At 42.9% G+C, this 27,676-nt stretch overlaps 1 protein-coding gene across 3 annotated transcripts in view; it reads left to right on the top strand.

Moving 5' to 3' along the window:
* The window catches only part of pigl (phosphatidylinositol glycan anchor biosynthesis, class L), a 183,847-nt gene that overhangs the window by 134,972 nt on the left and 21,199 nt on the right, over positions 1-27,676 (top strand). For 2 of the 3 annotated variants that reach the window (XM_063031070.1, XM_063031073.1), the window contains one exon: positions 1,659-6,488. In XM_063031070.1, coding sequence (XP_062887140.1) covers positions 1,659-1,763 — 105 coding nt within the window. In that variant the 3' untranslated portion in view covers positions 1,764-6,488. Of the gene's footprint in view, positions 1-1,658; positions 6,489-27,676 lie in introns of those variants that run through there. The other variant, XM_063031072.1, reaches the window with a different exon arrangement.

Genomic DNA, 27,676 nt, shown 5'->3' with positions numbered 1-27,676 from the left:
TTTCAGTTTGGTTCCCACCCCCCAACAATTCTAGTTTAAACTCTCCTCAGTAGCCTTAGCAAACCTCCCCGCCAGGATATTGGTCCCCCTGGGATTTAAGTGCAACCCGTCCTTTTTGTACAGGTCACACCTGCTCCAAAAGAGGTCCCAATGATCTAGAAATGTGAATCCCTGCCCCCTGCTCCAATCCCTCAGCCACGAATTTATCCTCCACCTCATCCTATTCCTATACTCACTGTCGCATGGCACAGGCAGTAATCCCGAGATGACTACCTTTGCGGTCCTGCTTCTCAACTTCCTTCCTAACTCCCTGTAGTCTTTTTTCAGTACCTCTTCCCTTTTCCTACCTATGTCATTGGTACCAATACGTACCATGACCTCTGGCTGTTCTCCCTCCCACCGCAGGATATCTTGGACGCGATCTAAAACATCCCAGACCCTGGCACCTGGGAGGCAAACTACCATCCGAGTTTCTTTCTTGTACCACAGAATCACCTGTCTGACCCCCTAACTATGCAGTCCCCTATCACTGCTGCCATCCTCTTCCCTTCCCTACCCTTCTGAGCCACAGGACCAGACTCTGTGCCAGAGGCACGGCCACTGTTGCTTCCCCCAGGTAGGCTGTCCCCACCAACAGTACTCAAACAGGAGTACTTATTGTCAAGGGGGACAGCCACAGGGGTACTCTCTAGTACCTGACTGTTCCCCTACCCCCTCCTGACTATGACCGACCTGTCTGTCTCCCTTGGCCCCGGTGTGACCACCTGCCTGTAACTCCTTTCTATCACCTCACTCTCCCTGACCAGGCGAAGGTCATCGAGCTGCATCTCCAGTTCCCTAACTCGGTCCCTCAGGAGCTGCAGCTCGACACACCTGCTGTAGATATGGCCATCCAGAAAGCAGGATGACTCCAGGACCCCCCCGCATCTGACACCGAGCACAAAAAACTGGCCTCACACTCATACTACCTCCTTTCCGCAATTAACACAGTTAAACCTACCTCGCCTCGTCCCTTACCGCCTAAGCTCGTTGACCCAAAGCCCTACCACTCTGCCGCCTCTCACTCCGCTGCCTACTGGATACGGCGGTCTTCTTTTTAAACCTTTTGCACGCTACTGTCTGACGTCTCGCGCCTGCACAGTCTCACCTCTCTATTACCCCGAGTAGTAAAAAACTCCCTTTGCTCCGAAAAATCAGCCGTTGGACCTGCGAGATGGGAGAACACAAGGAGGAGTTCTATTCTGAGGCTAACTTGTGTCTGTGGAGTGGGTGACAGGACACCTTAAAGGAAACTTTGCTATGTATCTTGCAGTTTTTTTCCAGCGGTCTATGCTTTCTATCATTTCAAACCAGATGAGAGGGTCTGCATGTGCTTGACTGATGAAAAGGTTTGGTTTTCCTGGTTTTTCAGGAAAGGTTACCCTCTACTGTGCTGTCCTGCCCAGGGAGCGTATAATGGGTCAGCATAAAGGGAGCTTTACTCTGTATCTGCCAGAAACATTGCCTTGCCCCCGTTTCTCTGAGAAGTTGGTGGTGTGCATGTGTGCTTGATGATCATCATTTTGAATTGTAGCAGGGTAAAGCTGATGTAAAGTGATACCTTCTCTGTGGTTTTCTGTTGCAGAAATAATTTCTGCTTTTTCTTTTACCTTTTGCAGGCAGCGATGTATTGTCACCAGAGTCAGATGTTGTGGTTCCGTCGCTTCTACCTTCAGTTTTCTCGTTACATGGTTATAAACACTTTCCATTTACTTTCACATTGATGACAATGGTGTGGTGGTCCATTCACTTGTCAAACTATTCAAGGTCAGTTTTCCAAGGAAAAGTCCATTTCCTGACAATCTGGTTACACAACTGGATAAAATACTATTAGCCCTATGTGCTGCCATTATACTTCTACAAAATTCCAACTGAAATCATGACAACAAAGGACTGGTCATCCACATTACACAGTTGTGTCCTCCATTCCATTATTGATCCAGTTGCTTTTTATTGGGCTGAAATATGAAGAGTGCTGCACAGAAGCTAAATAGGATCTCAGGTTTTCACAGGTGGCTGTTGTGCTTATAACTTCCAATTCCCACCTACCCCAACCAAATTCCCATTTTCTTATCAAGAACCTATCAGCCTCTGCCTTAAAAATATCCAAAAATTCATCTTGCACCACCTTTGGAGGAAGAGTTGTAAAGGCTCACAAGCCTCTGAGAGGAAAATCTTGTTTCATCTCCGTCTTAACTGGGTGACCCCTTTAATGGTTTGGATGAGAATGTTGTTGGCATGGTCAGTAAATTTACAGATGACACCAATATTTGTGGTGCAGTGAGCAGAGAAGATGATTTCAGCAGGATCTAGATCAACTAGGAGAATAAACCATGGAACGGCAGCTAGAATTTAACTTGGACAAATGCAAATAGACAGTAAATGGCAGGGCTTGGAGAGTGTTGTAAAACGCAGAGACCTTCATGTACATGTACATAGTTCAATAAAAGTGCAACATAGGTGGACAAGGTGGTGAAGAAAGCATTTGTCATACTGGCCTTCATCAGTCAGGACACTGAGAACAAGCGTTGGAATGTAACTTTACAATTCCACATAATTTTGATGAGATCACATTCATTTGCAGTTCTGGTTGCCTATGGGAAGGATATCATTAATTAAGAAAGGTTTCAGGAATGATTCACAAGGATATTAATATGGTGAGAGAGGTTGAGTTATAAGGAGAGACTGGATAGGCAGGTGCTTTTTCCCCTGGAATATATACATTTATTACATCATGAGGTAAGGTGAATGGTCACAGTCTATTTCCCAAGATAGTGGGGTTAAAAAATTGACACACATATTTAAGGTGAGAGGAGAAAGATTTAAAGGGGATCTGAGGGGTAGGTTTTTCACACGGCAGGTGGTAGGTATATGGAACAAACTGCTAGAGGTAGTAGATGTGGGTGCAAACATAAAGTTTAAAAGACATTTAGACAGGTATATAGATAGGAAAAGTTTAGAGGGATGTGGGCAAATGGGAGCAGCTTGATTGGCTGGGACTTGTTGGGCTGAAAGGCCTGATTTCCTGCTGTCTGTCCCTCCTAGTTTTGAACACCTCAATTAGATCTGCTTTTGCTTAAATGGTCCAGCACATCATTTTCGTTATACTATTGATTTGATCACATTCATTGTTTTTAATAACAGTTTGCAACAGTTCGGATTTATGAGCACAAACAAAGTGAAGATTTGTTCTGTGGTGCCTACCTTGTAGTGCTGAAACCATGAGATCCATAATCAGTTTCATTGCACAAATTCTGCAGCTAAATGAAAATTCATTATGGCCTGTAACTGTGTATATCCATTGCCCTAGAATCATGACAATGTGATGAGAAGAAGGTCTGATCTACAAAGTATCCCGCTCTCATCAATTTCTTGTCCCTTAAGGTTGGTAGAACTTGTAAGGAACAATGAATTGTCAGTCACCTTTCATAATGAGTTGACAGTCACCCTTTATAATGAATGGTCAGTGACCCTTTTAACCAGCTAAATTCATAAACGGAATCTTTCAATTATAACGACATTGTTAGAACTGAACTAAAGCTTTGACAAACACAAGATTAGAAAAGCCTACAGGATACCCTGTTCCTTGCATTAGTCACTGACATCTTTATCCTCTTAGATTTAACATTGATAGTGTTACTTTTTCAACCTTTAATTGGAGCTAAATCGAAATTCAAAAGAATTCCTCAATGCAATATTGCTTTCTGTAACTGACACTAGATGCTCAGTGGCCATTTTATTAGGTATTAGGTACCTGTGTACACCTTGCTAATTCCAGTTCTAATCAGCCAATCAAGTGGCAGCAACTCAATGCATAATAGCATGCAGATATGGACAGGAAGTTCAATTGTTGTTCAGACCAAACATCAGAATTGGGAAGAAATGTCATCTAATTAACTTTGAGTGTGGAATGATTATTGCTGTCAGGCAGGGTGGTTTGACTATCTTAGAAATTGCTGTTCTCCTGGGATTTTCATGCACAAGTCTCAAGAGTTCACAAGAATGGTGTGGAAAACAAAAAAAAACTTCCAGTGAGGAAAGACATCTTTGCCATAGAGGGAGTACAAAGAAGGTTCACCAGATTGATTCCTGGGATGGCAGGACTTTCATATGAAGAAAGACTGGATGAACTGGGCTTGTACTCGTTGGAATTTAGAAGATTGAGGGGGGATCTGATTGAAACGTAGAAGATCCTAAAGGGATTGGACAGGCTAGATGCAGGAAGATTGTTCCCGATGTTGGGGAAGTCCAGAACGAGGGGTCACAGTTTGAGGATAGAGGGGAAGCCTTTTAGGACCGAGATTAGGAAAAACTTCTTCACACAGAGAGTGGTGAATCTGTGGAATTCTCTGCCACAGCAAACTGTTGAGGCCAGTTCATTGGCTATGTTTAAGAGGGAGTTAGATATAGCCCTTGTGGCTACAGGGGTCAAGGGGTATGGAGGGAAGGCTGGGGCGGGGTTCTGAGTTGGATGATCAGCCATGATCATAATAAATGGCGGTGCAGGCTCAAAGGGCCGAATGGCCTACTCCTGCACCTATTTTCTATGTTTCTATGTTTCTATGATTGGCTGTTCTGTGGGTGAAAACACCTTTTTAATGAGAGGTCAGAGAAGAATGGCCAGATTGGTTCAAACTGACAGGAGGGTGACAGTAACTCATATCAGCGTGCAGAAGAGCACAACACGTGGAACCTCGAAGTAAATGGGCTACAGCAGCAGAAGATCACAAACATACACTCAGAGGCCACTTTATTAGGACAGGAGGTACCTAATAAAGTGGCCACGGAGTGTATACTGACTGGTTGTATCACAGCCTGGTATGGAAACCCTAATACTGTACCCTTCTATGGAAAAGCCAAGAAAAAGCAGATACAGCCCAGTCCATTACAGAAAAAGCCCATCCCAGTCCCATCATTGACCACATCGACAAGGTGCAGTGCCACAGGAAAGTAGTATCCATCATCAGGGACCCCCACCACGAGGCCACGTTCTCTTCTTGCTGCTGCCATCAGGAAGGAGGTACAGGAGCCTCAGGCCCCACATCACCAGGATCAGGAACAGTTATCACCCTCAATCCTCATCCATTAGGCTCCGGAACCTGCATGGATAACTTCATCCACCACAACTCTGAAGTGATTTCACAACTTATGGATTTACTTTCAAGGATATGACAACTCATGTTCACAATATTATTTACTATTATTATTTACTTTTTTGTATTTTCACAGTTTGTCTTTTGCAGATTGGTTGTCTGTTTGTAGTGCTTCACTGATAGTATTATATTTCTTTGTTCTGCTATGAATCCCTGCTAGAAAATGAATCTCAGGGTAGTATATGGTACATATGGTTCATATAAGTACTTTGATAATAAATTTACTGTGAAGTTTGAACTTTGAATTAACCAGTAATTATTACTGAGTTTCTTGAGTTTCTGATCTACCTCTATACTACTGCTGCAGTGTTTATTTGTTCACCTGGATGATTCTTTTGCACCAATTCTGCTGTACCATGTGTACCTCCTGTCATGGCACTCACTACTGCCACCGCTATTAAACATATACATACCCAGGGTGCCAGTCTTATTTGGGTTATATTCCTACCTGGATATTTATCCTTGATACGCTTATCGCTGGATATACTCTAGAATGTTATTCGGGTGCAGGATGTAATCATGAAGTACTTTCCAAAGCCGGGGGTATATTTGAGAACTCGTACAAACATTACATTCCAAGGATTTGTATATGGGAATTCATGTTTGACAAATCTCCTGAAGTTCTTTGAGAACCAAGAAGGTAGATGAGGGTAGGATAGTGGATGTTGTCTGTATGGATTTTAACAAGACCTTTGACAAGATCCTTCATGACAATCTTGTCTGGAAGGTTTGATCACGGGATTCATGGGAGATGGTGAATTGGATTCATAATTAGCTCAGTGATAGGAAGCCAAGAGTTGTTTCTTGGAGACCTGTATCTAACACTATTTCACAGTGGTCAATACTCAGCCTTTGTGGTCTGTAATTTACATAAAACATTTGGATGTGAATGTACAAGGCAGATATAGAAGGTTATGAAAAATTACAGGCATCCGTCTCAGCTAGGGTAAGCAAACAGCTTTCAATCCAGATGAGATATTGCATTTCAGGAGATCAAATGAGGTTAGGATTTAGACAGTGAATGATAGGACCTTGGGCAGTGTTATGGAACAGAGGGACAGAGGATTGCAAGTTCATAGTTTGCTGAGTGTGTTACAGGTAGACAAGGTGGAGAAGAAGGTATTTAGCACACCAACCTTCATCAGTCTGGGCATTAAGTATAGGTTAAGTACAAGTTATGTTGCAGTTATATAAGACATTGGTGAGGCTACATTTGGAGTATTCTGCACAGTTTTGATTACACTATTATTAAACTAGAAAGTGTACAGACAAGATTTAGCAGGATGTTGCCTGGACTTGGGATCCTGAATCACAAGAAAAAGTATTAATCCCTGTATTGTAGGAGATTAAGGTGTGATCTGATAGAGGTATATAAGGTCATGTGTGGTATTGACAGGGTAAAACTAGATAATCTTTTTCACAGGGAGGGGGTATATTCTTGCATTGCACTGTTATTTTAGACGTGAGTATATTATTGTTGTGGACATACAAAATATGTTTCCAGGATGTATTCCTTGGATGATGTTTCTGTTCATGAGCTTAATGGGTGCATTCCTGGGGTGCAGTATATCATCCAGGTTTGTATGCCTAGATCTGGGATATATTCCCCAGATTTGGAGTATATTCCTTAGGTGTATTCCCAGAGTAGTATTACTCAGTCTATTCCCCTAGAGTGTAGGATATATTCCTGTACACTATTCACTGGATAGTTGGACTGCGACTAATCGCTGAACAGGAGTACGAAAAGAGAGCTACCTTTTCAATCAGGTCTGCATTCAAGATTAAAAAGGCAGAACTCTGCAACAGTTTTTTTGGGAGTTGGAAGGACCAATTGCTGAGCAGGATTCATTAGAAAGGGCAAATAAAAAAACGTCAATGCAAGTGGAGCGGTCATTGTTGTGAGTGAACCAGTGTTTAGTGCTTTGGCTCATCAGGCTTGGGCGAGATAATTATCTGGTAAGTTTCTCCTTTGCTTCTTAATTCTAAAATTTGTTGTCTGTTAGGGCATAGTGGTGTCGTGAAAATGGTTCCGGAGCAGTGTTTTGTTCCGTGTGAGATGTGGGAATTCCAGGACATCTCCAGTCTCCTGAATAACCACATCCGTACCAGGCTGCAGCAACTCAGACAACATAATAAGGAACTGGAGCTGCAGCTTGATGACCTTCGGCTAATATAGGAGAATGAGGAGGTGACAGAGGGGAACTGCAGGGACATAGGTAGGAAAGGTGATGAGGTCCTGAAGAGAAACCATAGAAACTACAGCACAGAAACAGGCCCTTTGGCTCTTCTTGGCTGTGCCGAACCATTTTCTGCCTAGTCCCACTGACCTGCACATGGACCATACACCTCCCATCCATGTACCTGTCCAATTTATTCTTAAATGTTAAAAAAGAACCCGCATTTACCACCTCGTCTGGCAACTCATTCCACACTCTCACCACTCTCTGTGTGAAGAAGCCCCCCCTAATGTTCCCTTTAAACTTTTCCCCCCTCACCCTTAACCCATGTCCTCTGGTTTTTTTCTCCCCTTGCCTCAGTGGAAAAAGCCTGCTTGCATTCACTCTATCTATACCCATCATAATTTTATATACCTCTATCAAATCTCCCCTCATTCTTCTACGCTCCAGGGAATAAAGTCCTAACCTATTCAACCTTTCTCTGTAACTGAGTTTCTCAAGTCCTGGCAACATCCTTGTAAACCTTCTCTGCACTCTTTCAACCTTATTTATATCCTTCCTGTAATTTGGTGACCAAAACTGAACACAATACTCCAGATTCGGCCTCACCAATGCCTTATACAACCTCATCATAACATTCCAGCTCTTATACTCAATACTTTGATTAATAAAGGCCAATGTACCAAAAGCTCTCTTTACGACCCTATCCACCTGTGACGCCACTTTCAGGGAATTTTGTATCTGTATTCCCAGATCCCTCTGTTCCACTGCACTCCTCAGTGCCTTACCATTAACCCTGTATGTTCTACCTTGGTTTGTCCTTCCAACGTGCAATACCTCACACTTGTCAGTATTAAACTCCATCTGCCATTTTTCAGCCCATTTTTCCAGCTGGACAAGTCCCTCTGCAGGCTCTGAAAACCTTCCTCACTGTCAACTACACCTCCAATCTTTATATCATCAGCAAATTTGCTGATCCAGTTTACCACATTATCATCCAGATCATTGATATAGATAACAAATAACAATGGACCCAGCACTGATCCCTGTGGCACACCACTAGTCACAGGCCTCCACTCGGAGAAGCAATTCTCTACTACCACTCTTTGGCTTCTTCCATTGAGCCAATGTCTCATCCAATTTACCACCTCTCCATGTATACCTAGCAACTGAATTTTCCTAACTAACCTCCCATGCGGTACCTTGTCAAAGGCCTTACTGAAGTCCATGTAGACAATATCCACTGCCTTCCCTTCATCCACTTTCCTGGTAACCTCCTCAAAAAACTCCAATAGATTGGTCAAACATGACCTACCACGCACAAAGCCATGTTGACTCTCCCTAATAAGTCCCTGTCTATCCAAATGCTTGTAGATTCTGTCTCTTAGTACTCCCTCCAATAACTTACCTACTACCAACGTTAAACTTACTGGCCTATAATTTCCCGGATTACTTTTCGATCCTTTTTTAAACAACGGAACAACATGAGCCACTCTCCAATCCTCCGGCACCTCACCTGTAGACAGTGACATTTTAAATATTTCTGCCAGGGCCCCTGCAATTTCAACACTAGTCTCCTTCAAGGTCCGAGAGAACACCCTGTCAGGTCCCGGGGATTTATCCACTTTAATTTTTCTCAAGACAGCAAGGACCTCCTCCTTTTCAATCTGTACAGTTTCCATGATCTCACTACTTGTTTCCCTTAATTCTGTAGACTTCATGCCAGTTTCCTTAGTAAATACAGACGCAAAAAACCTATTTAAGATCTCCCCCATTTCCTTTGGTTCCGCACATAGCCGACCACTCTGATCTTCAAGAGGACCAATTTTATCCCTTACAATCCTTTTGCTCTTAATATACCTGTAAAAGAATTTTTAAGGAGCTCAGCAGAAAGCTGAAAATCAGGACCTTCAGGGTAGTAATCTCTGGATTGTGTCACATACCAGCTAGCTCGTGCCTTGCGAGGTGGTTCACAAGGATGATTCCAGGAATGAAAGGGTTATCCTGTAAGAACATGGGCTTTGATCTTGTTAACCAGTCTTATGTGCAGCATCTTTTCAAAGCCCTTCTAAAAATACAAGTACACAACATCCACTGGTTCTTCTTTATCATTCCTGCTTGTTGTTTCCTGAAAGAATCCCAACAGATTTGTTAAGCAAGATTTTCCCTCAAGAATACCATGATGACTTTGGCCTTCTTTATTATGTGCCTCCAAGTACTGTACCCCAATACCATGTCCTTAGCAATTGACTCCAAATCTTCCCAACCATAGAGGTCAGTATAACTCACCTATAATTTATTTTCTTCTGCCTCCCTCCCTTCTTGAAGAGTGGAATGATATTTGCAATTTTCCATTTCTTCGGAACCATGCCAGAATCTAGTGATTCTTGAAAGATCATTACTAATGCCTCCACAATCTTTCAGAACCCTGTAGTGTAGTCCATCTGGTCCAGGTGACTTATCCACCTTCTAGAACTTTAAGCTTCCCAAGAAACTTCTCCCTAGTAATAGCAATTGAACTCACTCCTATCCCCTGACACTCCTGAACCTCTGGCATACTGCTAGTGTCTTCCACAGTGAAGACAGATGTAAAATGCTTCGTTAGTTCATGCCCCATTTCTACCTCTCCGGTGTCATTCTCCAGCAGTCCAGTATCCACTCTTGTCTCTCTTTTACACTTCATATATCTAAAAACTTCTGGTATCATCTGATACTATTGGTTAGCTTACCTTCATATTTCATCTTTTCCCACCTTATGGCTTTTTTATCTGCCTTCTGTTGGTTTTTAAAAGCTTCCTTATCCTCTGACTTTCCTCTATTTTATGCTTCTCTTTTGGTTTTATGTTGTTTTTGACTTCCCTTGTCAGCCATGGTTGCATCATCCTGCCTTTACAAAAAGTCTTCATTGGGATATACAGTGGCATGCAAAAGTTTGGGCACCTCTGGTCAAAATTTCTGTTACTGTGAATAGCTAAGTGAGTAAAAGATGACCTGATTTCCAAAAGGCATAAAGTTAAAGATGACACATTTCTTTAAGATTTTAAGCAAGAAAACTTTTTTTATTTCCATCTTTTACAGTTTCAAAATAACAAAAAAGGAAAAGGGTCAAAAGCAAAAGTTTGGGCACCCTGCAATGTCAGTACTTAGTAACACCCCCTTTGGCAAGTATCACAGCTTGTAAACGCTTTCTGTAGCCAGCTAAGAGTCTTTCAATTCGTGTTTGGGGGATTTTCGCCCATTCTTCCCTGCAAAAGGCTTCTAGTTCTGTGAGATTCTTGGGCTGTCTTGCATGCACTGCTCTTTTGAGGTCTATCCACAGATTCTCGATGATGTTTAGGTCGGGGACTGTGAGGGCCATGGCAAAACCTTCAGCTTGCACCTCTTGAGGTAGTCCATTGTGGATTTTGAGGTGTGTTTAGGATCATTATCCTGTTGTAGAAGTTATCCTCTTTTCATCCTCGGCTTTTTTTACAGACGGTGTGATGTTTGCTTCCAGAATTTGCTGGTATTTAATTGAATTAATTCTTCCCTCTACCAGTAAACATTCCCGGTGCCACTGGCTGCAACACAAGCCCAAAACATGATCGATCCACCCCCATGCTTAACAGTTGGAGAGGGGTTCTTTTCATGAAATTCTGCACCCTTTTTTCTCCAAACATACCTTTGCTTATTGCGGTCAAAAAGTTCTATTTTAACTTCATCAGTCCACAGTAATCGTCTCCAAAATGCATCAGGCTTGTTTAGATGTTCCTTTGAACCTTTTGAATGGAACTTTTTGGCCGGACCTTCTAAATTTCTATCAGAAACTCCTGCCATTGCTGTTCTGCAGTATTCCCTGGAAGAGGAAAACTGTCCCATTTCAACCACCTTTGGCCAGCTCCCCTTTCACGTCTCTATAATTCCCTTTTATTTCACTGTAATATTGATACGAGTGACTTTAGCTTCTCCCTCTCAAACTGCAGGGTGAATTCTATATATTATGATCACTGCCTCTGAAGGGACTCTTTACCTTTAGCTTGCTAATCAACTTTGGTTTATTACACAACACCCACTCCAGAATAGCTGATCTACTAGTGAGTTGAAGCACAAGCTGTTTTAAAAAGCCATCTCATAGGCATTTACAAGTTCTCTTGGGATGTAGCACTAACCTAATATTCCCAATCTATCTGCATATTGAAATCCACCCCCCCCCCCCCCGGCCCCAGGACCATCATAACATTGTCCTTTTGTCATGCTTTTTCTAACTCCTGTTGTAATTTTTAGCCCATGTTCTGGCCACCGTTTGGAGGTCTGTCTATAACTTCCATCAGGGTCTTTTTACCTTTGCAGTCTCTTAACTTTACCCACAAGGATTCTACATCTTAGAATCCCATGTCACCTTTTTCTAAGGATTTGATTACATTTTTTTTTTACCAACACAGCCCTTCCTCCCCATCACCTCTGCTACCTACCTGCCTGTCCTTTAAATACAAAGTGAATCCTTGGATGTTAAGCTCCTAACTGATCTTTCAGCCACGACTCAATGCTGCCCATAGTTTCATACCTGTCAACTTCTGAGCTACAAGATCATCTACCTTATTCTGTATACTACATGCATTCAAATATAACACTTTTAAGTCCTATATTCATCAGCCATTTGAGTTTTGTCCCCTTTACACTGCAACTCAACCCACTGACTGCAATTTTTCCTTATTATCTGCTTGTCCTTCCTAACAGTCTCACTACACACTGCTTCTGCTTGTAAACCAACTGCCCCATCCTCAGTCCTACCACTCTACTTCATACCCTCTTGCCAAGTTAGTTTAAATCTTCCCCAACAGCTCTAGCAAACCTGCCTGAAGGATATTGGTCCCCCTTGGGTTCAGGTGTAACACGTCCCTGGTGTACAGATCGTATATTCCCCAGAAGAGATCCCAATGATCCAGAAGTCTAAAGCCCTGCCTCCTGCACCAGTTCCTCAGCCACACATTCATCCGCCAAATCATCCTACTCTTTCCCTCACAGGCATGTGGCACAGTCAGCAATCCAGATCCCGCTTTTCAGCTTCCTACATAACTCCCTAAATTCTCTCTTTAGAACCTGTTTCCTTTTCCTATCTATGTTATTGGTGCCAATATGTACCTAGATTTCTGGCTGCTGAACCTTCACCCTTTAGAATGCCTTGGACCCCATCCAGGATGTTCTGACCCTGGCACCTGGGAGGCAATATACCATCTGGGTATCTCTATCATGTGCACAGAATCTCCTGTCTACTCCTTTAACTGTGGAATATCCTATCACTAGTACAGTGCTCTTCTTTCCCCTTCCCCTCTGAGCCACAGTGGCAGACAGCTGGTTGCCATGGCTCCTGCCCCCAGCAGGTCATTTCCCCCCAACAAAATTCAAAGTGGTATACTTATTACTGAGGGAAATGGTCATAAGGGTACTCCGTACTTGCTGCCCAATTCCTTTTGCTCTCCTGACAGTCACCCAGGTACCTGCCTCCTGCAATTAAGGGTGACTTCTTCCCTGTAGCTCCTATCTATTACCTCCTCAGTTTCCCATATGAGCTGAATGTCATCGAGCTGCTGCTCCATTTCCTTAATGCTCTCTGAGGAGCTGTAGGTCAGTGCACCTGTTGCAGATGTGGCTATTCGGGAGGATGAAAGGTCTTCCAAAGTATCCACGTCTCACACAAAGAACACAGCACGTTCTCACTGCACTATGTACTTTCAGACTAAGAATGAAGAAGAAGTAAACTTATCTCGCCCAAGCCTGTTTAGCCAAAGCTACAGAGTGGCCAGTCTGCTTGTTCCTACCTTACTTCTAATTGTGATTCGATTGGGCCCCCAGTAGAAGCTGAAAACCATCAAACGCTCCTTTTTAAATCTCTTGCCCTGACCTGTGTGTAGCCTCCTCTGAAAATTTGTATGGGGTACATCACATCAGGTTCTGTGGACGTATTCTCCTTAATGGTGTTTAAGAGATCCAACTCTACCTTTTTTATCTCAATGCTCTAGGACATTAGCACACTCTACACTGATCACCACCACCTCCATGTCGTTCTATCTGCTAAATACTGATGTGAAGCACACATTTAGGAGCCTCCAACTCCAAGCTCATGTTATTTATTTATCCTTCAGTGGTCCTACCCACCCTTATTTATCCTATTGATCTTGATAGAATGCATTGGGATTCTCTTTACTATTACTTGCCGAGGACTTTGATGGCCTCTCCTGGCTTTTCCAGTTACCAACATGAGTTCTTTTCTGGCTTCTTTTTAATCCTCAGGGTTCTGCTTGATGTTAGCTTCTTCAGGCTTACTCTTATTTTACTTTTGCATTTACTTTTTCTTCTTGACTAAATTCACCAACTCTCCCAACATCAAAGGTTCCTTACCTTGTCATCCTTGTCCTTCCTTCTTACTGGAAAATATCTGTCCAGTACTCTGTGTGATTTTTAAACACACTCTTCATGTCAGATGGACTTGCCCAAAAGCAGTTATTTCCAATTAACTCTCCCTAGATCTTGCCTAACACTCTCATAGTTTTCCCTGATGCAATTTAATACTCTCTGCAAGGTCCATACTCATCCTTATCTACAGCTATCTTAAAATTTCAGAAGTTGTGATCACTCTTTCCTAACTGCTCTCACACTGAAAGGTTGGTCACCTCGCCAGGTTCATTTCGCAACACCAGGTCCAGTATGGCTTCTCCTCATGTTGGATTATCTACACAACCCTCTTCTGTGCTCCTAACAAATTCTGCCCTGTCTAAAACTCTTGCACCAAGAAGGTCTCATTCTATATTATCGAAGTTGAAGTTACCCACTCCAACAACCCTGTGGTTTTTATACCTTTCCCAAATCTGCCTGAACATCTGTCAATGTCTTAGTGGCTGTTGGGGTGTCTGTAGTATATTCCCATTCGAGTGATTGGATTTTCTTGAGTTCTATCCATACTTGAGAGATGAGCCTTCCATTCTGTCCCTCTGAATACAGCTGTGATATTGTCTCTGATTGATAGTGCAATTCCTCCCTCCCCTATTATCCTTTTAATAGTGCAATTCTTCCTCCCCCTGTTTTAACCCCTTAATAGTGCAACTCCTTCCCCTCCCCTTTTAACTCTTTAATAGTGCAACTTCCCCCCTGTAAACCCCTTAAGTGTAACTCCTCCCCTCCCCTTTTAACCCCTTAATAGTGCACCTCCTCTCCCCTTTTAACCCCTTAATAGTGCACCTCCCCTCCCCTTTTAACTCCTTAATAGTGCACCTCCCCTCCCCTTTTAACGCCTTAATAATGCAACCTCATTCCCTATTAAACCCTTAATAGTTCAACTGCCCCTCCCCTTTTAATCCCTTAACGGTGCAACTCTTTCCCCTCCCCTTTTAATCCCTTCTCTATCTTTTCTAAAACATTGAAACCCTGGAACATTAAGCACCATTCCTGTCCCTGTTGTGGCCACAAAATCAGAGTTGCACATACTGATCCATGCTCTAAATTCATCACCCTTACCCAAATTAATTATTTTTCTTCCTCTTAAGTCCATCACCCCTATTGGGTCACAGGCCTCTGACAGCAGCTCTCCAAAGTCCTCTGTCCTGGGCTAGTCTTTCAAGTTGCCCCTACGTGTACCCCATCTTCATACATCTAGGCAAAGATCCTTCCTCTCTCAGCAATGAGGACTGTAGAGGTTCTGTTAATGTTTCTGTAGCTCTGTGTTTTTACAGCATGGGGTTCCTAGCCCCATGCTTAACTGTCCTCCTTTTGCAGCCAGACTTGGGCCTGTCCATGACAGAGTTACCTAGTATACTGCCAGCATTAAAATACACAGACTTCAACCACTCATTGTGTATTTCTGCTTATTCGTGTGGCACCTCATCATTTTTAGAGATACTTGGTGCTGTTCCTTCCAAGAGGGTCTTCTTCACTTCTCATTGAACCATGGTTAATCTCTAAACTTGACTGTAATAGTATAGTGACTTCTTCAGAAAAACAGGCACAAAGTCTCCTGGCAGCATCTATGCTCCAAACACTGGCACCTCATCGACTACATCATCGTACGATCTCGGGACCAACAAGATGTACTGATAACAAGAGCTGTTACTGGTGCCGACGAGTGCTGGACAGACCATCGACTCATCTCGTCCACCATGAGAATGAAGATTCGGCCCAAAGGGAAACACCAAAATCAGAACACGATTAAGAAATTCAATGTTGACATCCTTCAAGACATCAGCCATGTACAGAAGTTCCAACAAAATCTTCAAGAACAACTGCCTCAACAAATCCCTCCATCTGTAGAAGAACACTGGAATCAATTGAAGAACGCTATCATCACATCCTGCAAAGAAACAATTGGGTTCAAGACGAAAAAACATCAGGATTGGTTCGATGATAACGACAAACTACTCCAAAAAGAGAAAAGCTTTCATCACCTTACAAAATGACCAACAATCGGCTACCAAAAGGAAATGCTATCAGGAATGCAAGGCTGCAGTCCTGAAGAGCATCTGAAACCTGAAAAACCAATGGTGGAGGAAGAAAGCTCAGGAAATCCAACAACTAGCAGACGCCAACGACACTCGAGGCTTTTTCAACACAACTAAAGCTATTTTAGGCCCATCCAGGCACGGTCAAGCCCCTCTCAAAAGCAAAGGTGGTTCATCCATCCTGAAGAGCAATGCTGACATCAATTCTAGATGGAGGGAGCACTTTGAAGATCTTCTAAATCAAACCGTCTCATTTGACAGGAATGTGATTAACAACATTCCAAAACAGCCTGTTGCCGACTCCCTAAGCAAAATACCAACATTTGAAGAAGTCAAGGAAGCCATCAAAACCTTGAAAAACAACAAGGCCGCTGGACTTGATGGAATACTAGCCGAGGTCTACAAAATTGGAGGTAACCTGCTTCATTATCAACTGCATCAACTTCTCATCAAGATCTGGATAAATGAAGACGTACCAGCAGACTTTAGAGCCTCAGCAATCGTTACCATCTACAAAAGGAAAGGCGATCAATCAGAATGCGGAAACTATCATGGAATCACCCTGTTAGCAACAGCAGGAAAGATCCTCACCCGCATCATGAACACTGGCTCAAGCCTTTAGCTGAGAAGATCCTTTCGGAGACACAAGCTGGTTTTAGACCATCACGTGGAGCAATCGACATGATCTTCACAATGCTACAACTACAAGAAAAAGGTCGTGAACAACTTCAACCTTTGTACATGGCATTCATTGACCTCACCAAAGCCTTTGACTCGGTATCAAGGGAACTCCTATGGGATGTCCTATCCATCTACAGATGCCCTGAAAAGTACATTCGAACCCTGAGACTCCTCCATAATGGCATGCTTGCCACAGTCGTGGTCAGCAACAGTAACCGTGAGCCTTTTCAAGTTAGATCAGGAGTAAAACAGGGATGCGTGATTGCCCCAACTTTGTTTACCATCTTCATTGTGACAATCATCCACATTATCAAGGACGACCTACCCCCAGGAATCAAAATTGTCTACAGAACAGATGGCAGACTTTTCAATCTTGCCCATCTCAAATCCAAAACGAAGACATCCACGAGTTCCCTCATTGAGTTCCAATACGCAGATGACAACGGTGTTGCAGCTCTCTCAGAAAACCACCTACAGCAGATTCTGACTGCCTTCAACCGTGCGTACATGAAACTTGGACTTACCATCAATTCCAAGAAGACTCAGATCATCTACCAACCATCACCAACTGAGACAAATTGGATAGAAGCATCAATTCAACTTGGCGAAATAACCCTGGAAAACGTGGACCACTTTCCTTATTTTGGAAGTCACCTCTCCTCCAATGTCGACCTTAATGACGAGAACCAACATCGTCTTAAATGCGCTGGAACAGCTTTTGGACGTCTTCGAACAAGAGTTTTTCATAATCGTGACATCCGAACAGACACCAAAATGTTAGTGTACGAAGCAGTGGTAATCCCAACGCTCCTGTATGCATCAGAAACCTGGACAACACACCGACAACATCTGAAGGCACTTGAAAAGTTCCATCAACGCTGTCTTCGAAACATCTTAAATATCAGCTGGGAAGATAGAAGAACCAACGTCAGCATGCTAAATGAAGCAAAAACAACAAGCATTGAAACCTATGTCATCAAGAACCAACTAAGATGGAGCAGTCATATTGTTTGGATGAAAGACGAACGTCTGCCGAAACAAATCTTCTACTCCCAGTTTAAAGAAGGCAAATGTAAAAGAGGTGGACAACAGAAGAGATTCAAAGACATCTTAAAAGCCAACATGAAGAAATGTAACATTGACATCAACAATTGGAAACTCTGGCAAGCCATCATCCGAGAAGGAACAGCAACTTTCAAAGCCAACAGATGTGCAGAATTGGAAGAAAAGAGAGAAAATGGAAAGAGAGGCAGCAACAACCAAAGCCTGATCTGCCATCTGGAACTACCTGTCCTGAATGCGGAAGAACTTTCAAAGCCAAGATTGGACTCATAAGCCACTTGAGAGCCCATAAATAGATCAGCAGAACAAAGATCATCATCCTTGACCTCGAGGGATAGTCACGACGACGACGGAGTCTAGTGAGGAACTTAACCGGGCTGTGATCTCACAGATTGTGTTGCTGGATGTTTCTGCTGCTTAGATGATCCACAGTCACTTATGGATGTCTAGTTTTGAGCTGCTGGATCTGTTGTGAGTTTGTCTGATCCATAAATTCAGCATTACACTGCACAATGATGGGCTTCTTTGGTGTGAAACAAGGACTTTGTTTCCCCCAAGGACTGTACAGTGGTCACTCTTACCACTGTCATCGTGGACAGATGCATCTGCCACATGTAAATTGGTTAGGATGAATGAGGTGCCTTTGTCTCTCACTTTCTTCTGCCAGCACAGTCTACCTGTCCTTCAGGACTGGGCTTGTTTGGTCTGTCAAGCCTCGGGGTCAGTGATGGACACTGAAGCCCCTCACGGAATGCTTTCCTTATTTTCAATGCTTCCTCCACATACTGTTCAACATGCAGGACACTGATTCATCAGCTGAGGAGTAATAAGGAGTAGAGTTCCTTACCCATGTTGGATCTGTCCCGTGGGAATTCATGGGGTCTGGAGTAAATGCTGACGACCCCTGGGGCTATTCTGTACTAACTGTATTGCCACCTCTGGTGGGTCTATCCTGCCACAAGATGTGCCCAGGCACACTGTAAGGCATGATTCTACTAACCCGTGTCACGCTGTTGTTTTGGCATCCTATCGCTCAAGTTTCCCAATTTAGACCCATCCCCCAATGTTTGTGAGGAGGCCTTTCCTGTTTTAAATGGGCTTCACTTTGCTGTGTCCAGATTCAAAGTCTGTATTGTTCCTAGCTGCCAGCCCAGTTAATAGCAACATACACAAAATGCTGGAGGAGCTCATTTCTATGGAAAAGAGTACAATTGACGGAAACCCTTCATCAGAACTGGCAAAACATATGAGGAGTCAGAGTAAGAAAATGGGGGGAGGGGAGAAAGAACCTCATGGTGGTAGGTGAAACTGGGAGGGGAGGGAGAGGTGAAGTAAAGAGCTGAGAAGTAGATTGCTGAAAGAGATACAGGGCTGGAGAAGGGGGAATCTGATAGGAGGGGACAGAAGAGAGAAAAGGGGCAAGAGCACCAGAGGGTGCTGATGGGCAGGTGAGAGAGGGAAATGGGAATGGGGAGTGGTGAAGGAGAAGTGTGGGGAGGTTGGGGGAATTACCAGAAGTTTGAGAAATTGATGTTCATGCCATCAGGTTGGAGGCTACACCAATGTTGCTCCTCCAACCTGAGTGTGGCCTCATCACAACAGTAGAGAAAGCCATGGGAAGTGGAATTAAAATGGGTGGCCACTGAGAGATCCTGCTTTTTCTGGTGGACGGAACGTTGGTGGTCAGAGAAGCGGTCTAATGCGTGGCAGGGGGATGGGAATTGGAGTGATAGTGCTGAGGATGGAATAGTTGGTTTACAAACAGAGGCAGTGTGTAGTGAGTCTCCTAGCAAGGAGAGGCTGATGATAGGGCAACATTACAGTCAACAGGATGAGTTGCAATGTAAAGGCAGACAAAATTGAAAAGGGAAAACATGGGACTGAAGGTGTTGTATTTAAATGCATGCAGTACATGGAATAAGGTATATGAACTTGTCGCACAGTTATAAATTGGCATGTAAGATATTGTGAGCACCACTGAATCATGGCTGAAAGAAGATTGTATCAAAAAGACAGGCGGGTAGGCAGAGGGGGAGGCATGGCCCTTTTGATATCAAATTAAATCATTGTGGGTGGAGCTAAGGAACTGCAAGGGTAAAAGGATCTTGATGCGAGTTGTATACAGACCCCCAAACAGTAGTAAGGATGTGATCTACGAATTACATTGGGAGATAGAAAATGCATGCCAATACAATAGTCATGGAGGATTTCAATATGTAGGCAGATTCGAAAAATCAGGTTGGTGCTGGATTCCAAGAGGGGCTACTTCTAGAATGCCTATGAGATGGCTTTTTAGAACAGCTCATGGTTGAACCCACTAAGGGATCAGATATTCTGGATTGGGTGTTGTGCAATTAACTGTAATTTTACCCTAAGGTAAAAGAACCCTTTGCGGTAAGTGATCATAATATGATCAAATTTACTCTGAAAATTGAGAAGGAGAAACTAAAGTCAGATGTATCAGTATTACAGTGGAGTAGAGGGAATTACAGAGGCATGAAATAAGAGTTGACCAGAATTGATTGGAAAAGAATACTGGCAAGGATGATGGCAGAGCAGAAATGTCTGGAATTTCTGGAAGCAATTCGGAAGCCACAGGATATATACATCACAAAGAGGAAAAAGTATTTTAAAGGCAAGACAACACAATTGTGGCTAACAAGAGAAGTAAAAGCTAATGTAAAAACTAAAGAGAGGGCATATAATAGAGCAAAAATAAGTGGGAAGTTAGAGGATTGGGAAGATTTTCAAAACCAACAGAAAGCAACTGTTTCTTTACTATTACAAAGTAGGAAGTGTGAGGGAAGCTGAAGGGTCATATAGTGGATAAGTCACCTGGGCCAGATGGACTGAGAGAGGTTGCTGAAGAGATAACAGATGCATTGGTCATAATCTTTCAAGAATCATTCGATTCTAGCATGGTCCCGGAGGACTGGAAGATTGCAAATGTCACTCCACCCTGCCTTGTGTAGCTGGATCCTGGACTTCCTGTTAGATCGCTGGCAGGTGGTAAGAGTGGGCTCCCTCACCTCTGCCCCTCGACACAGGAGCCCCTCAGGTCTGTGTCCTAAGAGCCCTCCTTTACTCTCTGTACACCCTTAATTATGTCACCAACCACAGCTCCAATCTGCTAATTAAATTTGCTGACAACACTACACTGATTGGCCTCATCTCAAATAATAATGAGGCAGCCTTCAGAGAAGAAGTCATCACCCTGACACAGTGGTGTCAAGAAAACAACCTCTTCCTCAATATCGCAAAAACAAAGGAGCTGGTTGTGGACTAGAGGAGGAATGGAGACAGGCTAACCCCTGTTGACTTCAATGGATCTGGAGTTGAGATGGTGAACAGCTTTGAGTTCCTCAACTTAAACATCACCGACGATCTCACGTGGTCTGTACATAACGGCTGTGTGATGAAAAAGGCATTACAGCGCCCCTTTCATCTCAGACGGTTGAAGAAGTTTGGTATGGGCCCCCAAATCCCTAGAACTTTCTACAGGGGCATAATTGAGAGCATCCTGACTGGCTGCATCACTACCTGGTATGGGAACTGTACTTCCCTCAACTGCAAAACTCTGCAGAGAGTGGTGTGGACAGCCCAGTGCATCTGTAGTGTGAACTTCCCACTATTCAGGACATTTACAAAGACAGGTGTGTAAAAAGGGCCTGAAGGATCATTGGGGACCCGAGATACCCTAACCACAAACTGTTCCAGCTGCTACCATCTGGGAAACTTTACTGCAGCATAAAAGCCATGACCAACAGGCTCCAGGACAATTTCTTCCACCAAACCATCAGACTGATTTATTCACACTGATAGAATTGTATTTCATGTTATACTGACTGGCCTATTGTACATACTATTTATTATAAATGACTATAAATTGCACATTGCACATTTAGACAGACGTAACATAAAGATTTTTACTCATGTATATGAAGGATGTAAGTAATAAAGTCGATTAAATTCAATTCATTTTTTCAGAAAGGAGGAAGGCAAAAGAAAGGAATTTATAGGCCAGTTAACCTAACCTCAATGGTGGGGAAAGTGTTGGAGTCTACTATTAAGGATGAGGTTTTGAGGCACTTGGAGACTAATGATAAAATAAGTCAAAGTTAGCATGATTTCTGTGAAGGGTAATTAAATCTGTTTAGAGTTCTTCGAGGAAGCAACAAGCAGGGTGGACACAGGAGAGGCAGTGGATGTCATTTACTTGGATTTTCAGAATGCATTTGATAAGGTGCCGCACATGAGGCTGGTTAACAAGATAAAGTCCTTATGGCGTTACAGGAAAGATACTGGCATGGATAGCGGAATGGCTGCCAGGCAGGAGGCAGTGAGTGGGAATGGTTGGCTGCCAGTGACTAGTGGTGTTCCTCAGGGGTCAGTGTTGGACTACTGCTTTTCTCATTGTTTGTCAATGATTTAGATAATGATTTTGTGGCATAGTCTCTCATAATGGTAACTTCGCACACTTCATGACCCCTGACACCTGGAGCATCCACCATACTGCTAATGTCTTCCAGAGTGAAGACTGATGCAAAATACTTATTCAGTTCATCTGCTATTGCCTTCTCTCCTAGCATTGATAAAGCAGTGGTTGATTAGCATGAGGCAAAGAGTGGGAATAAAGGGAGCCTTTTCTGGTGAGCTGCTGGTGACTAGTAACGTTCCACGGGGTCTGTGTTGGGACCACTTCTTTTTATATCACATGTCAATAACTTGGATGACGGAATTCATTGCTTCGTTGTAAAGTTTATGGATGATATGAAGATGGTGGAAGGACAGATAGCTTTGAGGAAGTAGAGAGGCGACCGAAGGACTTTGATAGATTAGGAGAATGGGCAAAGAACTGGCAGATGGAATATAATGTTGGGAAGTGAATGGTCATGCACTTTTGTAGAAGAAATAAAAGGGTAGACTATACTCTATAGTTTTCAAAAATCTGAGGCATAAAGTGACTCGGGAGTCCTTGTGCAGGATTCTCTAAAGGTTAACTTGCAGGTTCAGTCTGTGGTAAGGAGGGCAAATGTGATGTTCGCATTCATTTCAAGAGGACTAGAATATAAAAGCAAGGATGTAATTTTGAAGCTTTATAACATACTAGTGTGGCCTCACATGGAGTATTGTGAGTAGTTCTGGGCCCCTAAAAAGGATGTGCTGACACTGGAGTGGGTTCAAAAACATTGACGAAAATGATTGCAGGATTGAACAGCTTGTCATATAAAGAGGACACTGCCTTAGAATGGAGGGAAGGAATTTCTTTAGCCAGAGAGTGGTAGTCCTATGGAATTTGTTGCCACAGGTGGCTGTGGAGGCCAAGTCTTTACATACTTTTAAAGCAGAGATTGATAGACTCTTGATTGGTCACAGTACAAACGGATATGGGGAGAAGGCAGGAGATTGGGACTGAGAGGGAAAATGGATCAGCCATGATGAAATGGTGGAGCAGACTTGATGGGCCAAATGGCCTAATTCTGCTCCTATATCTTATGGTCTTATCCTTCATTGAGCCCTTAGTCCCTCTTCCTTTCTTCTACTTCCATCTCTGGCCTGATGGAATCTGCCCCAGGCTGATGAGAGATGCAGGAGAGGATGTTGCTGGGCCTCCGCTAGAGATCTTTGTGTCTTATTTAGCCGAAGTCCCAGGTAGACCAGTGCAGACAGGATGAACCGAAGGGCCTGTTTCTCTGTTACACTGTTCCATACCTCCTGTGTTCAGATCAAAGTTCATTCACTGCTGTATATCTGGACTTCCGTTGCATCTTATTGTACACTCGATTTCATTAAAAAAAACAATTATGAAATTCAGAAATTAGGATTTAATTTAGCTACAAAGAAGTGAGGTGGGACAAAAAGATCGATTGGTAAATCTGAAATCAGATGAAACATTGAATTAAGAAGAGATATCCAGTTGATAGACACAGTGAGAGGAATTCTGAAGCACAAGAAATGGATTGCAGTCATAGGAATGTGTTGTTTGGAATGAGTCACAGGGAACTGCGTCATGTGAAAGGGTGCAGTATCACAGTAATCAAAAATAGAATGTTCCAATATGGGCTAAACGATCTGTGCCAAGATCGCCCTATGGATTCTATTTACCGCGGTCATAGTTTGTAAATGTAAGATATGTTTCAGTTAACCATAGAACCATAGAACATTACAGCACAGAAACAGGCCTTTTGGCCCTTCTTGGCTGTGCCAAACCATTTTCTGCCTAGTCCCACTGACCTGCACCTGGACCATATCCCTCCATACACCTCTCATCCATGTACCTGTCCAAGTTTTTCTTAAATGTTAAAAGTGAGCCCACATTTACCACTTCATCTAGCAGCTCATTCCACACTCCCACCACCACTGCCAGTTGTGAGTTAATATTGAAAAAACAGGCACTAACAAATGTAATATGAATTAACTAGTTTTAGTTTCATGAGCTTGGACATTCCAGACCAGAAAAATTACCAGTTGGTGAAGGATTTACTGCATCTTACAGCATGTTGGGGTATGGGACAATAATTGTTAATAAATTCAGATATCAGGATTTAATTGTGGCTACGAAAGAATGAGGTGGGGCAGAAATGTTAATCAGTAAACCTGAAATCAGAAGAAACATTAAATTTAGAAGAGAAATCTTGTTTACAGATGCAGTATTTGAGAGGAATTCTGAAACTCAGGAAATAGGATCCAGTCATAGGAATGTGTTGTTTGGAATGGGTCACAGGGAACTGGGTCATGTGAAACTTGTTTTTGTAACTAAAAGACAAACAGAACTTTCTAAGAGACCACGTGAACAAATACTAAAAATGTACTGGTATTTAGGGTTTGGAGTTTTAACCATTTGGGGGAATTTGAGAGTGACTTACAATGAAAAATGTCTAAACCAATAAAACAAAATTTTGTTAATGATTAGAGTACTGATGTGTAAACGACCTGGATGCCCCCAGGCATGAGTCACTGAAAACTAACCCATACATGCGGCAGGCAATTGCTCTATCCTCTGATTTCAGGTGAATGAGAGGTGACCTCATTGAGACATGCAAAATACTAGGTGGATTAATATGATATATGAGAAGTCAGTGCATCAACTTGCTAAGGAATCAAGAACTGGGGGTAACAGTCTTAAGAGAACAGTGATTCAGGACAAAACAAGAGATTCTTTACTAAGAGCAAGTGAATGTTAGCCCACTGCTCTTCTCTCTGTAAACACATGACTGTGTGGCTAGGCATAGCTCAAATACCATCTATAAATTTGCTGATGATACAACCATTGTTGGTAGAATTTCAAGTGGTGACGAGAGGGCGTACAGGAGTGAGATATGCCAACTAGTGGAGCGGTGCCTCAGCAACAACCTGGCACTCAACGTCAGTAAGACAAAAGAGCTGATTGTGGACTTCCGGAAGGGTAAGACGAAGAAGCACATACCAATCCTCATAGAGGATCAGAAGTGGAGAGAGTGAGCAGTTTCAAGTTCCTGGGTGTCAAGATCACTGAGGATCTAACCTGGTCCCAACATATCGATGTAGTCATAAAGGCGGCAAGACAGCAGTTATACTTTATTAGGAGTTTGAAGAGATTTGGCATGTCAACAAATACACTGAAAAACTTCTATAGTTGTACTGTGGAGAGCATTCTGACAGGCTGTATCACTGTCTGGTATGGAGGGGCTACTGCACAGACCGAAAGAAGCTGCAGAAGGTTGTAAATCTAGTCGGCTCCATCTTGGGTACTAGCCTACGAAATACCCAGGACATCTTCAGGGAGCAGTGTCTCAGAAAGGCAGCGTCCATTACTAAGGACCTCCAGCACCCAGGGCATGCCCTTTTCTCACTGTTACCATCAGGTAGGAGATACAGAAGCCTGAAGTCACACACTCAGCGATTCAGGAACAGCTCCTCCCCCTCTGCCATCAGATTCCTAAATGGACATTGAAGCTTTGGACACTACCTCACTTTTTTAATATACAGTATTATAGTTTTCACACATTTTAAAAAAATCTATTCAATACACGTAATTGATTTACTTGTTTATTTATTATTGTTTTATTTTATTTATAATAATTTTTTTTGTCTCTCTGCTAGATTATGTATTGCATTGAACTGCTGCTGCTAAGTTAATAAATTTCACTTCAAATACCAGTGATAATAAACCTGATTCTGATTGTGATGTTTGAAATTATCATTATTATTTTTTTTGTATTTGCACAATTTGTTGCTTTTTGCACACTGGTTGAATGCCCAGGTTGGTGCAGTTTATCATTACTTCTAAAATGGTTATTATTCTATTATGGGTTTATTGAGTACATCTGCAGGAAAATGAATCTCATGTTTGTATGTTGTGACAGATTATGTCCTTTGATGAAAAATTTACTTTGAATCTAAGTGATCTGTGGAAGATTAATCACTGACTGTATTCAAAACTGAAAACGAGAGATAGAAACAAAGAAAACCTACAGCACAATACAGGCCCAACAACCCACAAAGTTGTGCGGAACATGTTCCTACCTCAGAAATTACTAGGCTTACCCATAGCCCTCTATTTTTCTAAACTCCAGGTACCTATCCAAAAGTCTCTTCAAAGATCCTATCGTATTCGCCTCCACCACCGTTGCTGGCAGCCCATTCCACGCATTCACCACTCTCTGAGTAAAAAACTTACCCCTGACATCTCCACTGTACCTACTCCCAAGCACCTTAAACCTGTGCCCTCATGTGGCAGCCATTTCAGCCCTGGGAAAAAGCCTCTGACTATCCACACGATCAATGCCTCTCATCATCTTATACACCTCTATCAGGTCACCTCTCACCCTCTGTCACTCCAAGGAGAAAAGGCCGAGTTCACTCAACCTGTCTTCATACGGCATGCTCCCCAATACAGGCAATATCCTTGTAAATCTCCTCTGCACCCTTTCTATGGTTTCCATGTCCTTCCTGTAGTGAGGCGACCAGAACTGAGCACAGTACTCCAAGTGGGGTCTGACTAGGGTCCTATATAGCTGTAACATTACCTGTCGGCTCCTAAATTCAATTCCACGATTGATAAAGGCCAATACACCATAAGCCTTCTTAACCACAGAGTCAACCTGCGCAGCAGCTTTGAGTGTCCTATGGACTCAAACCCCAAGATCCCATCGATCCTCCACACTGCCAAGAGTCTTACCATTAATACTATATTCTGCCATCATATTTGACCTACCAAAATGAACCACCTCACACTTATCTGGCTTGAACTCCATCTGCCACTTCTCAGCCCAGTTTTGCATCCTATCAATGTCCCGCTGTAACCTCTCACACCCTTCCACACTATCCACAACACCCCCAACCTTTGTGTCATCAGCAAACTTACTAATCCATCCCTCCATTTCCTCACTAAGAGTAAGGGTCCCAGAACAGATCCCTGAGGCACACCACTGGTCACTGGCCTCCATGCAGAATTTGACCCATCTTCAACCACTCTTTGCCTTCTATGGGCAAGCCAGGTCTGGATCCACAAAGTAATGTCCCCTTGGATCCCATGCCTCCTTACTTTCTCAATAAACCTTGCAAAGGGTACCTTAGCAAATGCCTTGCTGAAATCCATATACACTATATCTGCTGCTCCATCTTCATCAATGTGTTTACTCACATCCTCAAAAAATTCAATCAGGCTCGAAAGGCACTGCCTGCCTTTCACAAAGCTATGCTAACTATTGCTAATCATATTATGTCTCTACAAATGTTCATAAATCCTGCCTCTCAGGATTTTCTTCATCAATTTAACAACCACTGAATTAAGACTCACTGGAGTATAATTTCCTGGGCGACCTCTTCTTCCTTCCTTGAACAAGGAAACAACATCCGCAACCCTCCAATCGTCTGGAACCTCTCCTGTCCCCATTCAATCTCCTCCCTCACCTCCCACAGTAGCCTGGCATACATCTCGTCTGGTCCCGAAGACTTATCCAACTCAATGCTTTCCAAAATCTCCAGAACATCCTTTTCCTAAATATCTACATGCTCAAGCTTTTCAGTCTGCTGTAAGTCATCCCTAAAATTGCCAAGATCCTTTTCCGTAGTGAATACTGAAGCAAAGTATTCATTAAGTACCTCTGCTATC

Source organism: Mobula hypostoma, chromosome 23, assembly GCF_963921235.1.
Source record: "Mobula hypostoma chromosome 23, sMobHyp1.1, whole genome shotgun sequence".
NCBI lineage: Eukaryota > Metazoa > Chordata > Chondrichthyes > Myliobatiformes > Myliobatidae > Mobula > Mobula hypostoma.
The sequence above is the reverse complement of the archived record's forward strand: the minus strand, read 5'-3'. Positions and strand labels throughout refer to the sequence as shown.